General features: G+C 39.3%; 1 protein-coding gene across 1 annotated transcript in view; it reads right to left on the bottom strand.

The window, feature by feature from the left end:
• Positions 1–2,066: 2,066 nt before the first annotated feature.
• MRPS14 (mitochondrial ribosomal protein S14) overlaps positions 2,067–16,298 on the bottom strand; it is a 28,429-nt gene continuing 14,197 nt past the window's right edge. The window contains exon 3 of the mRNA XM_032317436.1: positions 2,067–2,540. Coding sequence (XP_032173327.1) covers positions 2,358–2,540 — 183 coding nt within the window. The 3' untranslated portion in view covers positions 2,067–2,357. The remainder of the gene's footprint in view (positions 2,541–16,298) is intronic.

Genomic DNA, 16,298 nt, shown 5'->3' with positions numbered 1-16,298 from the left:
CCTAAAGGCAATGACAATTCAGAATTAAGTAGCAAACAGCAGCATTCTTAGTGCTCAGATGTGGTCTCTAAACCTTTCATACTAAAAGGACCAGGGACCCTTGAAAAAATGTGAGGCAGAAAATATACAAGGTAAGCCTGCATTATCTTATGCCAGAAAATGAAGAAATACCAAATATCCTTCATCAAGTTAACAGAATTCAGGACCCAGCAGTGGGAGGACACCAGAAAGCTGCCTTCTGATGGCATGGCAAAGTACACAGCACACGGGAAAATCCACACCTAAAAATCTAAACCTGAATCTAGTCAAGCCTCTCAGTGTAACTACAAGTTTTTAGGGATGGGGAATAAATTAAAGGACACGTGAAGAAGCAAACAGCCAAATGTTGGCCATCCTACAGGACGCATGACGTGGCTCCCCCAACAAACCAGTGACTTGAAAACGAGTGAGAGGCCCAGCAACCAAATGAAATCGATGGATCATGCTTGGGCACCTGAAGCAGACAAATGAAAAGAGGGTGGCTTATCAATGATATGCTGGAAATCAACAAGTGTGAGGTTCTAGTTATAATCTGATTAACACTAGTTACTAGTTGGGATATTAGAGCATTCCAGCTGGTAAGCTGTAATACCAATTTGGGAAACATGAATCCAAAGTTTGTGAGAACTCTTACAGCTTCACCTCCACCACAGTTGCAGATCCTTGCTATCCAGCCGCACACCGGGCCTCTTCACTGGGGAGACCAAGGCATTTCAAACAGCACGACTGAAACCTGAACTCACATCACATGCCTAGTTTCCTCCAAACGATTCTTTGCCTGTATTTTCTATCTGGGGGTTGCCTTCTGCCATCCGTGCAGTCATCCCTAACAGAAGCCCACAGTCCCCTTTAACACTTAAATATAATCAGTCTCTAAGTCTTGCCCAATTTTCCATGTAAGACTTTTTACAACCTATCCTGTGCCTGCCTCAACTACCTTTGTTCACGCCCTGGCTTTGCAGAACGACTGCAACATCCTCCCAACTGGTTATCTTGCCGGGAGCTTTTCTGCTCCTGGCCCAGATCTACCACGCCATTGTCAGTTATCTGGAAAGTGACTGATGAGATCATTCCTCTGCTTAAAACTCTCCAATCATTGACTTTTTTTTTTTTTTAAGATTTTGTTTGACAGGGAGATCACAAGTTGACAGGCAAGCAGAAAGAGGGGTAAGCAGACTCCTGCTGAGCAGAGAGCCGGATGTGGGGCTCGATCCCAGGGTCCTGGGATCATGACCTGAGCTGAAGGCAGAGGCTTAACCCACTGAGCCACCCACACGCCCCTAATCGTTGGCATTTCAATGAAGTCTTACCTTCACATAATGTATCTTCCATGATACGGCCTTTGTCTTGTGTTTCATGTTTCTCATACGACAGAGGGACTGCAGTCACGCTCTTTGATGCCTCCGCGCCTCCATCCCCCAGATCCCTCTGCAAAAACCTCATCCCTTGCCTCCTGATATAAGTCCAGATTTCAGCTCCAGGAACACATTCCAGATGTTAAGTGGGTGCTTCCATACTCACACCCTGGGCATTTTTATCACTGGGCTGATCACTGTTGAGTTACTAAACAAAACAATCTTTTGCGACCTTTATTCATTTTTGTTATAGATAAACCAGAAATAAGAAAATACATACTATTCCAACAAAACTTTCCTGCTTGGATACATCTTTGGAGGCTTTAAGAGACCTTTTGTTCCAAAGGCCCCTGAAGATGGAACAAGAAAACACTGAGTGTTTCTGCCTCTTTCCAGCCATCACGCAGAGAAGCAGAGGCCGAGTTAGATAACCAAGAACACCAGCTGCACCTTCTAACACATCGTTTTTGTAACAACAAGCTAGCGGTACAATGTGCTGTGCAGCTCGGGGAAGCCGGCCCATCTGACAAACTGCCCGATGAGCTACTTGTCCATGAGCTGCATTAGCTATGAGATAATTCTGCTTTAGAAAATAATGCCCCTAAAAAATACAAGAACCCTCATGTGTTGCTAAAAGATTAAGTGTGAAGGAAAAGGCAGGCATACAGAAAATATTTTCACAGACTATTTTTTATTACTCTACTCCTTGTACTCTCTATGCATAGAAACAGTATGGTTAATTTTTAAGTCCAAGAGAAGAGAGAATCCGCAGATAGCCAGAATTCTGACAAAATGAAACATCCACCAAATTTCTTCATTTAAAATTAAAAAGTATTTTAACTGTAGGCAGCATCAGGTAGACTAAACTCCCATCCTGGACCCCTATAAAACTAGGTTTTCATCTATTAGAGAAGCCTCTTCTTGTCAGAACTGGGTTCCCTGCTCAGTGGGTTCTGGAGCGGGTCACCATATTGCTCGCTGGACCCCCGACAGCTGCCCGTGGTCTGCTAAGTGACGGAAGACAATACGACTAAGCCTCCAGCGCCGCTTTACGCCACGTGGACGGGACGTCATCACACACCGATTTCGGATTCTAACAGGACAGCTATCCCGGGGAAGGGCAGCAATTTCTCCATCGGCCACGTCCTAAGGGAAGTCACAATATTACAACGATCACATGTGCACAGTTATTCTATATGCTTCAGTCAATGCTCAGAGTAAGGGAACAAAGGGCTAGAGCCACTAATGCACTCAGTTTCCCCAAAAAACCTTAGACACAGTCATGAACCTTAACATCTGGGTACACACAAATAGACAAGTGACAGAAATGTCTGGCATGCTCCCAACATAAATTTTAAAAAATTTATAGAAGTTTAACCCAGAGGGGCACCTGGGTGGCTCAGTGGTTTAAAGCCTCTGGCTTCGGCTCAGGTCACGATCCCAGAGTCCTGGGATCGAGCCTTGCATCTGGCTCTCTGCTCATCAGGGAGCCTGCTTCCCTTCCTCTCTCTCTCTGCCTGCCTCTCTGCCTACTTGTGATCTCTGTCAAATAAATAAATAAAGTCTTTAAAAAAAAAAAAGAGAAATTTAACCCAGATATGCAAGAATCCATAAACTGTTATGTGGGAAGCTCCCTCACTTTTAACAGAACAGCTCTGTAATAAGCAACCGGAATGCAAACACACATCGTCAACACCCCAGCCCCGTCCTGTGGCTCGTAGTAGACACTTAACACAGGCACTGTTAGCCAGCAGCTCTCCTGGTTACTAACGCGACCGATGGGTTCTCCTTCTTTAGGTTTTATATAAATCTAATCATGCCATTCTTTTTTATTCATTTCTCTTTGGTTTCTTTCATTCAGTAACACGCTTGTGAGACTCCTCCGTACGGCTGCGTGTGCCCTAATCCGTTTGTTCCCACTGGTGGTGATAGAGCGTTAATTCATTTACCCACTCTATAGCTGATGGGCATCTGGGCAGTTCTCAGTTTTGAGCTATTATGAATAGGGCAGCTACATAACTTTTTAAAAATCTTTTTTCTATTGAAGTACAGCTGAAATATGGTTACACTAATTTCAGGTCTACAGCAGCGACTTGACAAGTCTATACATTATGCTGTGCTTCCGCATGTGTACCTACCACCTGTCACCACACAACTCTGTCACAATACCACGGACTATAATCCCTGCACCTCACCCTTCATCCCTATGACTTATTCATTCCATAACGGGAAGCCTGCACCTCCCATTCCCCTTCACTGCTTATGCCCATCTCTCCTCTCCAATCCTGGCAACCATCAGTTTCTTCTATTTATGGGTCTGTTTCTGTATTTGTTGTTTTTTAAGATTCCACATGAATGTGAAATCTTATGGCATTTTTCTCTTATTTCACTTATAATACTTTCTAGATCCAACCATGTTGCTGCAAATGGCAAGATGGACACTTGTGTTGCTTCCGTATCTTGGCTATTGTAAATGCTGCTGTGGTATAGACTGGGGTGCATGTATCTTTGAATTAGTGGTTTGTTCTCCTCAGGTAAATACCCAGTAGCGGAATTACTGAATCATACGATAGTTCTATGTTTACTTACTTGAGAAGCCTCCATACTGTCTTCCACAGTACCTAGACCAATTTATATCCCCACCAACACACATGAAGTTTCCCTTTAATCCACATCCTTGCTCATACGTGTTATTTCTTTTTTACTTCTAACCATTCAGACGGGTGTGAGGTCAAATCGCCTTGGAGTTTTGGCTCGCATTTCCCGGATGATGAGTGATGTGGAGAATCTTTTCATGTGTCTGTTGGCCATCTGGAAGTCTTCTTTGGAAAAATGTCTATTCAGGTCCTCTGCCAGATCTCTCTTTTTTTTTTCCCTCTATTTTTAAATTGGATTATTTGTTTTTGGTGTTGAGTTGTAGAAGTCCTTTATATATCTTGCCTACTAACCTCTTATCATTTGCAATATATCATTTGCAAATATCTTCTTCAGTAGGATGTCTTTTTACTTTGTTGATGGTTTCCTTAGACGTGCAAAAGCTTTTATTGGGGGTGTTAGTCCCAATAGTTTATCTGTGCTTTTGTTTCCCTTGCCTGAGGAGACATCACTAGAAAAACGTTGACACTTAGGCTGCTTCCATTATCTTGGCTGTTGTAAATATGCTGCTGTGAACATGGAGGTGCAGATATCTTCCTGAATCACTAGTTTCATTTTCTTCAGACACTCAGAAATAGAACTGCTGGGCCATATGGTAGTTCTATTTTTAACTATCTGAGGAAACTTCATACAGTTTTCAATAATTAATGCACCAATTTACATTCCCACCAACAGGGCAGAAGGGTTCTCTTCACATCCTCACCGAAACTTATCCGTTGTCTTTTTGGTAATGTCATTCCAACAGGTAGGAGGTGATATTGCATTGTGGTTTTGATTTGCATTTCCCTGATCATAAGTGATACTGATCATCTTTTCATGTTCCTGTAGCAGACGTTTTTAGGTCTTCTTTGGAAAAATGTTTACTCAGATTCTCTGTTCATTTTTCAACTTTTTTTTTTTGCTATTGAACTATAGGAGTTCCTTATATATTTTGGATATTAACTCTTTATCAAGTCCTTTGCCGTGCAGAAGCATTTACTTTTATGTAGTCCCACTTATTTTTGCTTTTGTTTGCTTGTGCTTTTGGTGTCCTATCTTAACAATCACCGCCAAGACTAATGTCAAGGAGCTTTTCTCTTGTGTTTTCTTGTAGAAGATTTACAGTTTCAGGTTTTACTTTTAAGTTTTCACACATTTTGAGTGAATTATTGTGAGTGGTGTAAGATAGGAGTTCAATTCCATTCTTTTGCATGTGAACATCCAGTGGCCCCAACACCATTTATTAAAGCAGCTATTTTCTCTCCACTGAGTAGTTTGGGTTCCCTTGTTGAATATTTGTTGAACCCATAGGAGTAGGTTTATTCCTGGGCTCTTGGTTCTCTTCCATTGTTCTAGGTGTCTGTTTTTTACACAGTATCATACTATCTTGAATATTACAACTTTGTAATAAAGTGGTTTTTTTTAAGATTTTATTTTTAAGTAATCTCAACACCCAGTGTGGGGCTTGGAACTCACAACCCTGAGATCAAGGCTTGCAAGCTCCACTGACTGGGCCAGCCAGGAGCCCCTATAACAATTTAAATTAGGAAGTGTGTTGCCTCCAGTTTTGTTCTTTCTCAGGACTGCTTTGGCTATTCAGGGTTCTTCTGTTCTTCTTCATAGGAATCACCTATGAATTTTAGGATTTTTTTTTTTTTTTACTTTTGTGAAAAATGCCTTTGAAATTTTGATAGGGATTACAAAAAGCCTATAGATGACTTTGTGTAGTATGGACATTTCCTTTTCTTTTCAAGGCTTATTTATTTGAGGGGCAGAGGGGTAGAGGGAGATGGCAAGAGAGAAGGCCAAAGAGACTCCCCACAGAGCAAGGAGACCGACATGGGGCTCGATCTCCTATTCATGAGCTGAAATCAAGTCAGACACTAAACCGAAAACTACCCAATTGCCCCAAGTATGGACTTTTTAACAATATTAATTCTTCTGATCCATGAATACAGCATATCTTTTCATTTATGTCTTCTTCAATTTCTCTCATCAATACCTTATAGTTTCCAGCATACAGATCTCTCCCTTCCTGAAGTTTATTCCTACGTATTCTACTGATTTTGATGCTATTGTACATATGATTGTGTTATTTCTTTTTCAGATATTTTGCTTTTAGTCTACACAAACACAACTGATTTTCATATCCTTCCACTTTACTGAATTCATTTATCAGTTCTAACAGTATTTGGTGCAATCTTTAGGTTTTTCCTTATAAAAGATCACATCTGCAAACAAAGACAGTTTTACCTTTTTTTTTTAAACTTGTTTAACCACAAAAGCTTAACCAAATGAGCCACCTAGGCACCCCTGTAGTTTTTTTCCTTATAGTGTTCTTATCTGGGTTTGGTAACCGGGTTATGCTGGCTTGATAAAATAAATTTGGAAGTGGTCCCTTGACTTCAAGTTTTGGGAAGAGTTTGAGAAATATTGGTATTAAATCCACCTTTTTATTTAAAAAAAAATTTTTTTTTTTTAAAATTTTAGGAGAAGGGGGAGGGGCAGAAGGAGAAGGGGAGAATCCCAAGCAGGCTCCACACCCAATGAGGAGCCTGAGGCAGGAGTTGATCTCACAACTCTGAAATCATGACCCAAGCCGGAAATAAGATTCAGGCACTTAATCAATTGTGCCACCCAGGCACCCTGGTATTAATTCACCTTTAAATGTTTGATAGAATTTGCTCAGGAAGCCACATGGCACTGGGCTTTTTTGAAATGTTTCTGATTACTAATTCAATAGTGTTATTATTATTGGTCAGTTCGGATTTTCTATTTCTTCTCCATTTAGTCTTATTAGGAGGTATATTTCTAAGAATTTATCTATTTCTTCTAGGTTATCCAATTTGTTGGCATATAATTGCTCAAACTTTCAAAGGAAAGTTTCTTTCCTTTTTTTTTTTTTTTTAAAGATTTTATTTATTTATTTGACAGAGAGCAAAAGAGTACTAGCAGGGGCAGTGGCAGAGGGAGAGGGAAAAGCACACTCCCTGCTTACCAGGGAGCCCGATGCAGGGCTCAATCACAGACCCGGGATCATGACCTGAACTAAAGGCAGATGCTCAACCAACTGAGCCACCCAGGCGCCCTGGTTCATATCAGTTTCTTACGATACTTTGTATTTCTGTAATATCAGTTGTAATGTTTCCTTTTTCATTTCTGATTTTGAGTTCTTGCTCTTTTTAACTCAGTTTAGCTAAAGATTTGTCAATTTTATCTTTTCAAAACATCAGCTCTTAGTTTCATTGATCCATAGTGTTTTCTGGTTTCTATTTCATTTACTTCTGCTTTAATCTTTTTATTTCTTTTCCTTCTTCTTTTTTTAAACAGTAAACTACACCCAATGTGAGGCTTGAGTTCATGACCTGGAGATCAAGAGCTGCACATTCTACCGACTGAGAAAGCCAGGTGCCCTGTTACTCCCTTTCTTTTGCTAACCTGGGCTTAGTTTACTCTTCTTTTTCTAGTTCCTTAAGATACAAAGCTAGATTATTTTTCTTATGATTTTTGAGTCATGAAACCTCTGGGATGCAGATCAATAAGAGGAAATGGGTTTAAGAGGAGGCTGGAGAAGGGTAACAGAGCCCTGACACCTATGGTAAAGATTCTGACTGCTGGAGAAGCAAAGATGAGAGAATGGATGAGATTTACATTTTTAAAAGATTGTTTGCAATAGAGAGAATGAATCTGATAAGGGGAAAAGTGGTTGAGATGGAGGAAAGAGAGATTACTACTACAGAAGCCTGCGTTAATGATTTTATTCTTGTTTATGAACATACTAGTGTGTGATTATATTCACTTAAATATGACAATTATGACTGACCCTGTGCTAGACTGAGAAATCACAGTAATTACTCTAACATATGAAAAGTGCATAAATTAAACAAGAAAATGCATACAAAAGCCACTAACTTAACACAAACTATTAAGTTTCAAAGAATATTTTCTCCGTACTTTATTTTTTTTTGGTGTAACTCTAAATGGGATTGTTTTCTTAATTTCTCTTTTTGCTACTTCATTATTATAGAGGAATGCCATATTTTTATCTTGCATCTTTATTAAAATCATTTATCAGTTAACAGTTCCTTGGTGGAGTCATTTGGGTTTTCTTCTTTTACAGATTTTATTATTATTTTATCATTTATTATTTTAGAGAGAGAGCGAGAACATGTACTGCATGTAAGTGGAGGAAGGAGGGGGGGGGGAGAGGAAGAAAGGGACTCTCTCAAGCAGACCCTGTGCTTAGCACAAAAACCAACACCCGGCTCGATTTCATGACCCTGAGATCATGACTAGAGCTGAAACCAAGAGTTCGATGCTTAACCTGGAGCCATCCAGGTGCTCACGGGTTTTCTCTATATAGTATCAAGTCACCTATGAACAGTAAACAGTTTTACTTTTTTTACCAATTTTGATGACTTTTCTTTTTTTTCCTTGTGTGACTGCTGCAGTTCAGAGTTCCAGTACTATGTCAAATAAAAGCAGTGAAAGTGGACAGCCTAGTCTTGTTTCCAAACTTGGTGGAAAAGCTTTCAATTTTTCACCACCAAGTAGGACACTAGCTGTAGATTTTTCATATGTTGAGGTATGTTCTCTCTAAATCCACTTTGTTGAGTTTTATCATGAATGGCTGTTGTATTTTGTCAAATGCATCTACTGAGATGATCATATGGTTCTTACCCTTTCCGGTTAGTCTGAATATCATGTTGATTCATTTGCCACAAGTGAACCACACATCTCTGAAATAAATCCCTTTTACTGTGATACATGAACCTCTAATGTACTGCTGACATTGCTTTGCTAATTTTTTTTAGTAACTTACTTTTTATTTATTTATTTTCCCCCCCCATGTTCATCAGAGATTTTGGCCTGTGGTTTTCTTTTTTTGTAGTGTTTCTGTCTGGTTTTTGTACCAGGTAACAGGGGCCATGTAGAATGAAGTTTTGGAAGTTTCCCTTCCTCTTTTATTTACTGGAATAGTTTGAGAAGAACAGATATTAATTCTTCTTTAAATGTTTTATAGACTGTATCTGTGAAGGCATCTGGTCCTGTAATTGTGTTGTTGGGAGTTTTTTGATTACCAGCTCAATTTCATTACTAGTACTTGGTCTGTTCAAATTTTCTCTCTTCCTGATTTGCTGTGGGGAATTGCAGGTTCTAGGAATTCATCCATTTTTTTCTAGGTTGTCCAATTTGCTGGCATATAATTTTCAAATATTCTCTTGTAATCTGTTGTTATTTCTGTAATATCAGTTATTTCCTCTTTCATTTTTTATTTCATTCCTTACTTTTTCTTGATAAGTCTGGCTAAATGCTTGTCAGTTTTATTCATCTTTCCAAAGAAATCAGCTTCATCACTGATCTTTTCTATTTTTTTTCCCATGTCTACTTCATTTATTTCTGTTCTGATCTTCATTATTTCCTTCCATCTACTAGCTTTGAGATTTTGTCCTTTTTCTAGCTCCTTTAAGTGTTAGGTTAGGTTGTTTGAGATTTTTCTTGTTTCTTGGGGTAGGCCTGTATGACTCTAAACTTCCCTCTTGGAAATGCCTTTGCTGTGTCCTAAAGATTTTGAACTTTACTGTGTTCGTTTTCATTTGTCTCCATGTATTTTTTAATTTTCTCTGATTTTTTCCTGATCCATTCATTGTTTAATGTCACGTTTATTCTTCAAGTGTTTGTGTTTTGTTCTTGTAACTGATTTCTAGTTTCATACTGCTATGGTCAGAAAAGATGTTTAATATGATTTCAGTCCTCTTATATTTATTGAGACTCGTTTTATGACCTTACATGTGATCTATCCTAGAGATGTTCCCTGTGTACTTGAAAGGGATGTGTATTCTGCTGTTTTTGGATAGCATGTTTTATATATATGCTAGGTCTGTCTGGTCTAATGTGTCATTCAAAACCATGGCTTCCTTATTTTCTTTCTGGATGGTCCATTGAGGTAAATTGGGTATTAAAGCTCCCTACCATTTAGTTTTACTGCCAGTCTCTCCCTTTATATCTATTAATATTTGCTTTATGTATTTAGGTGGTCCTATGTTGGGTACAGAGATAGTCTCAATTAATATATCCTCTGGGTGGACTAATTCCTTTATCATCATCTAATGCCCTTGTTTCTTGCTACCTTACAAAACAAGGTTCATAAACTAAGGAAACAGGAAGCCAAATTTAGACCACTTTAGGTTTAGACATTTACCACTATTTTTTATTATTTAAAATAAAGCTTTTTTTTTTTTTTTAAACCATAATAAACAAAACAATCTATTATAACTGACTTCCAGGGGCACCTGGCTGGCTCAGTGAGTGGAGCATACAACTCTGGATATCGAGGTCATGAGTTTGAGTCCCACACTGGGTATAAAGATTACTTAAATAAATACAAACTTAAAACAAAAGCCTGACTTTCAGAAATGCTCAAATTATTTTTTTAAAGCGTGATCTAAGTTTCTTTTCACATTTTAAAAAAAATGCCAAATTTTCTTTGCCAAATTTATCCAAAATACTAAATTTTCATTTTATTTTATAGCTATATAACAGAGTGCCCTAAAGTGATGTTCAAGATCTCTCTCTCTAAACCCTAATGGTCTCTACCTTCCTTTTAAAATATATTATCTTTTGAGTCATCATCCCCAGAAACATTGGAGAAAAAAATTATGAATTAAATACCCATAAAGTCTTCGTTTCTACTATAGAATAACAATTTATCATCTAACCCACAGTGGTCTACCGACTGAGTAAGGCTGGGTTTCTTCTCAGCCATAGCTGATACAACTCATAAAGCAATTGTGGCCCGAGACAGGTCAGTCTTTGATCTGTACATTTTGACCAGTTTTAGCCCCCAAAGGTGTTTTTTTCTCCTCAATCTCTTCACCAATTTTGCTTTTTCTTAATCTTTGTTTGGGAAGACCTTTTTTTTTTTTTTTTTTTTAAAGATTTTATTTATTTATCAGAGAGAGAGAGGGGGAGAGAGCAAGCACAGGCAGACAGAATGCCAGGCAGAGGCAGAGGGAGAAGCAGGCTCCCTGCTGAGCAAGGAGCCCGATGTGGGACTCGATCCCAGGACGCTGGGATCATGACCTGAGCCGAAGGCAGCTGCTTAACCAACTGAGCCACCCAGGCGTCCCGGGAAGATCTTCTTCTACAAAGTCACTCTGTAGATCACTGAATGCCTTAGTACCAAGTGATTTAGATTCACATGCACAGATTTTTTTTTTTAAGATTTCTTTTTAAGTAATTTCTAAAACTTGACATGGGGCTCAAACTTACAACCCTGAGATCAAGAGCAGCACACTCTTATCAACTGAGCTGCCCAGGTGCCCCTGCACAGACATTCTTGAAGGTATTTTTCAAGTATGTACTTTCTTCAAATTCACTGTGTGTTTAAAAGTTTTTTGAAATACCAGTTTCCTTCCGTTGAAGATGCTGGTATCTCTGAAAAATCTGATCATTTTCTTCATTCTTTACTTAAGACGTCTTACCACACTGCAACAGGAATTAAATGAAGATCTAGCTTTCCTTAATCATTCTCTAAGTGTTGCACTCACAGCTTGTCTTCCTGAACTGCTTATATGGGGAGACGGTGGACTGGCACAGGCCTGTGGAGTGCTAGGTAAAATCACAGCTGAGTCAGATATGCTTTCTATCTCCAAAATGAAACCTTGGTTTACCTCTTCCTCTGCCATCCCCAGAGTGCAGAAAACATGCCTAAGGTATTGCTAGCCTGTTTTTTTTGGTTTTCATTTTTATTTGCATGCAATATGTTTTTCTATCCCATACTTTCAGTTTGTATCTATCTTTAGGTCTTGAAGATGAGTGTCCTGGCAGCATGCAGCTGGATCTTTCTTTTTATCCATTCAGTCACACTATGTCTTTTGATTAGAGCAATTAGTCCTTCATATTTAAATGATTACTGATAGATATGCACTTACTATCAGTTTGTTCATTGTGTCCTTATCGTGTTTGTCTGTTTTTTTTCCTTCTCTTGCTCTCTTCCCTTGGAGTTTGACATTTTATTTAGTGTTATGCTTGGATTTCTTTTTATTTTTTGTGTATCTACTTTAACTTCATTTGTGGTTACTACTGGCTTATATATAACATCTTATGCATCTAAGTCTTTATTACATTGACTGTAGCTAAAGTATGAACTAAAAGCACTAAATTGGAACGCCTGGGTGGCTCAGTTGGTTGGACGACTGCCTTCGGCTCAGGTCATGATCCTGGAGTCCCAGGATCGAGTCCCAGGATCGAGTCCCAGGATCGAGTCCCACATCGGGCTCCCAGCTCCACAGGGAGTCTGCTTCTCTCTCTGACCTTCTCCTCGCTCATGCTCTCTCTCACTGTCTCTCTCTCAAATAAATAAATAAAAATTAAAAAAATCTTTAAAAAAAAAAAAATAAAAGCACTAAATTCCTGCCCTCCATGTTTTATGTATATGATGTCATATTTTATATCTTATTTTGTGTATCTTTAGACTAATTTTCATAGATAAAATGGATTATTCTACTTTAGTTTTTAGGTTTTAACCTCCATATTGGCTTTATAAGTGAATAATCTACTACCTTTAGTATGTTTGCCAAATTTAACCAAGGAGGTGAAAAATCTATACTCTGAAAACTGTTAAGACACTGATGAAAGAAATTGAAGACAATACAAAAACTGGAAAGATACTGCATGGTCATGGATTGGAAGAATTATTATTATTAAAATGTCCGCATTACCCCAAGTAATTTATAGATTCAGTGCAATCCCTATCAAAATACCAACACCATTTCTCAAAGAATTAGAACAAAAATTTGTCTGGAACTATAGAAAGCCCCGAATAGCCAAAGCAATCCTGAGAAACAACAAAGCTGGAGGTATCCCAATCCCAGATTTCAAGATATACCACAAAGCTATAATAATCAGAAGTATGGTACTGGCAGAAAAAGAGACAAAACAGGTCAATGGAATAGGAAGCCCAGAAATAAATCCATGCTTTTATGGTCAATTAATCTATGACAAAAGAGGAATGAATGTACAATGAGGAAAAGACAGTCTTTCCAATAAATGGTGTTGGGAAAACTGGACAGCTACCTGCAGAAGAATGAAACTGGACCACTTACTTGTACCATACAGAAAAATAAACTTAATATGGATTAAGGACCTAAATGTGAGACCTGCAGCCATTTAACTCCTAGAAAACATAGAGAATATCTTGGATATCAGCCTAGCAACATTTTTCTAGATACATCTCCTCGGGCCAGGGAAACAAAAACACAAACTATCGGGACTACAGCAAAATAAAAAGCTTTTGCAGATGGAAGGAAACCATCGTCAAAACAAAAAGGCAACCTACTGAATGGGGAAAGATGTCTACCAACAATACATCTGATAAAGGGTTAATATCCAAAGTACATAAAGAACTTAAACAACTTGGGGTGCCTGGGTGGCTCAGTCGTTGAGCTTCTGTCTTTGGCTCTGGGAATGATCCCAGAGTCCTGGGACTGAGCCCCACATCAGGCTCCCTGCTTAGTGGGAAGCCTGCTTCTCCCTCTCCCACTCCTCCTGCTTGTGTTCCCTCTCTCACTGTCTCTCTCTCTGTCAAGTAAATAAATAAAATCTTCAAAAAAACCCCAAAAAACAAAAGAAGAACTTCAACAACTCAATATCAAAAACCCAAATAATCCAATTAAGAAATAGGGAGAGGACTTAAACAGACATTTTTTCAAAGAAGACATATAGATGGCCAAAAGACACATGAAAAGATGCTCAACATCAAGATCAAGGAAATGAAAATCAAAACCACAATGAGGTCTATCAGCTTACAACTTTCAGAGTGGGTAAAATCCAATGTTGGTAAGGATGTAGAGTAAATGGGCTCCTCCTCTACTGTTGACGGGAACGTGTACTGGTGTAGCCACTGAGGGAAACAGTAGTTTCCTCAAAAAATGAAAAATAGAAATACTACAAATCCAGTAATTCCTCAAGTGGGTAGTTGCAAAAAGTAAACAAAAACAGTAATTCCAAAGAATACATGCACCCCTATCCTAGCACAGCATTATTTATAGTAATCAAGATACGGAAGCAACCCAAATGTGCAATGATAGATGAATGGATAAAGAAGATGCAGTGTGTATATACAACGGAATATTATTCAGCCTTAAAAAATTAGATCCTGCCATTTGTGACAACACAGATGGACTCAGAAGTTATTATACTAAGTGAAATAAATCAGAGAAAGACAAATCCCTATGATTTCACATATAGGTGAAATCTAAAAAACAAAACAAATGAACAAATAAACAACTATAGCAGAAACTGAGCCATAAGAACAGAAAACTGGTGACTGCCAGAAAGTAAGTAGGTAGATACCTTGGCAAAAGGGGTGAAAGGAAGTGGAAAGTACAGGCTTCCAGTCATGGACTGCGTAAGTCCCAGGGATGAAATGTACAGCGTAAGGAATATAGTCAATGTATTGTAAATAGTGTTATATGGTAACTACACTGGTGGTGAGCATAACCTTTCGTATAGAGTTGCTGAATTACTATGTTGTATCCCTGAAACAAACAGTGCATGTGAACTATACACTTAATTAAAAAACAAAAAAAGATGGACAGGGGTGCCTGGGTAGCTCAGTCGTTAAGTGTCTGCCTTAGGCTCAGGTCATGATCCCAGGGTCCTGGGATCAAGCGCCACATGGGGCTCCCTATTCTGCAGGAGGCCTGCTTCTCCCTCTCCCACTGCTTGTGTTCTCTCTCTCATGGTCTGTCAAATAAATTAATAAAATCTTAAAAAAAAAAAAGATGGGACACCTGGATGGCTCAGTCAGTGAAGTGTCTCAGGGTCCTGGGATCGAGCCCTACGTCGGGCTCACTGCTCAGCAGGTAGCCTGCTTCCCCAACTCTCTCTCTGCCTGCCTCTCTGCCTACTTGTGATCTGTCAAATAAATAAATAAAATCTTAAACAAAGAGAATTATCAAAATACATATGTTGCACATCTAAAAAAAGAATTATTTCCTAATCTCCAAAAGCTTACGCATGTGTTCCCACTATGAGATACTTAGAGAATTATAAACAACACAGCTAGTCAGTGAATAGTAGACAGCGCTGCAGAGAGGACTGGAGAGGAGAAATCACGAGGCTGCAAGTGAAGTTCCCTGGAAGCTGTCCTAGAAGAGCTCTAAGTTACTGACGTACGCATGTACCTACCATATACAAACACATATACCACTCCTTGTTCCCCAAAACACTTAAATTGGGGGCATAAGTTTGATTTGTTTGCTATTTGGTAGGCAACACAGAGCCAGGATCAATTCCTACAACTCTCAGAGTCTTTGAAAAGCTACTGCTGGGTCTCATACCAGAGCCATTTCTTCTGGGGGTCTTCTTCAGTAATTCCTCTGTGACACCTTAAGCTGATTCTCAGGGGCCACCTCCTACTACTCCCTAAATATAGGCAAGTAGCTTAATGCCGTATGGTAAAGGCTCTAACAGAGTGGTTCAGGGCAATCAGTTTTCTGCTGATGGCTAATCTAGACAAAGTTTTAAAAAATCTGTAGTAATGAATGGCCTGTATATTATTCAGCCAGCTTCTTTAAGTAGTTTTTTTTAATCTCACTCTGAGCTTTTGACAGTTTCAGTAGTCCCGAGTTTGAGTTATACTCCTTGGTAAGACTCTTATGCTTTGTTTCTTTAAAGACTTATTTATTTATTGGAGAGAGAGAGCAAGAGGGAGGGAGGGAGATGAGGAGAGGAGAAGGGAGAGGAAGAGAACTCTGAAGCAGACTCTCTGCTACGTACAGAGGCCAGAGATGCAGGGCTGGATCCCAGGACCCTGAGATCACGGCCTGGGTTGAAATCAGGAGTCCGTTGCTTAACGGACTGAACCACCCAAGCACCCCGACAAGACTCTTGAATGGAGGTATTCTATGTCACCAGGTAAGTGCAGGACCTTATGCTTCAAGAAGTCAAACAGGGTTGACATCCTCTTACTCAAGTTAAGGAGTACAAGAAAGTAAACCTAGATGGAAAGCCACCTCAGCACAGAGAAGTGGGCAAAGGAGTTCAGAGAGGCAGGCTCGGAACTGCCCTGGGGGAGGACCCGTGTAGGCCACCTACGAGGCATGTGGCCAGCCTCATGGGTCAGCAGAGCCTCCCAAAGCTTTGACAGTTGAGAGAGTGGGAAGAAGTCAGGGAGTGGGGGAGATCTTAGGTCAAAATAATTGCTCAATTTGTGTGGCTACCATGAACCAGTACTTTTTTTTTTTAAGATTTTATTTATTTGAT

This window comes from Mustela erminea, chromosome 17, assembly GCF_009829155.1.
Source record: "Mustela erminea isolate mMusErm1 chromosome 17, mMusErm1.Pri, whole genome shotgun sequence".
Lineage (NCBI taxonomy): Eukaryota > Metazoa > Chordata > Mammalia > Carnivora > Mustelidae > Mustela > Mustela erminea.
This window is presented reverse-complemented; position numbering and strand designations above follow the sequence as displayed.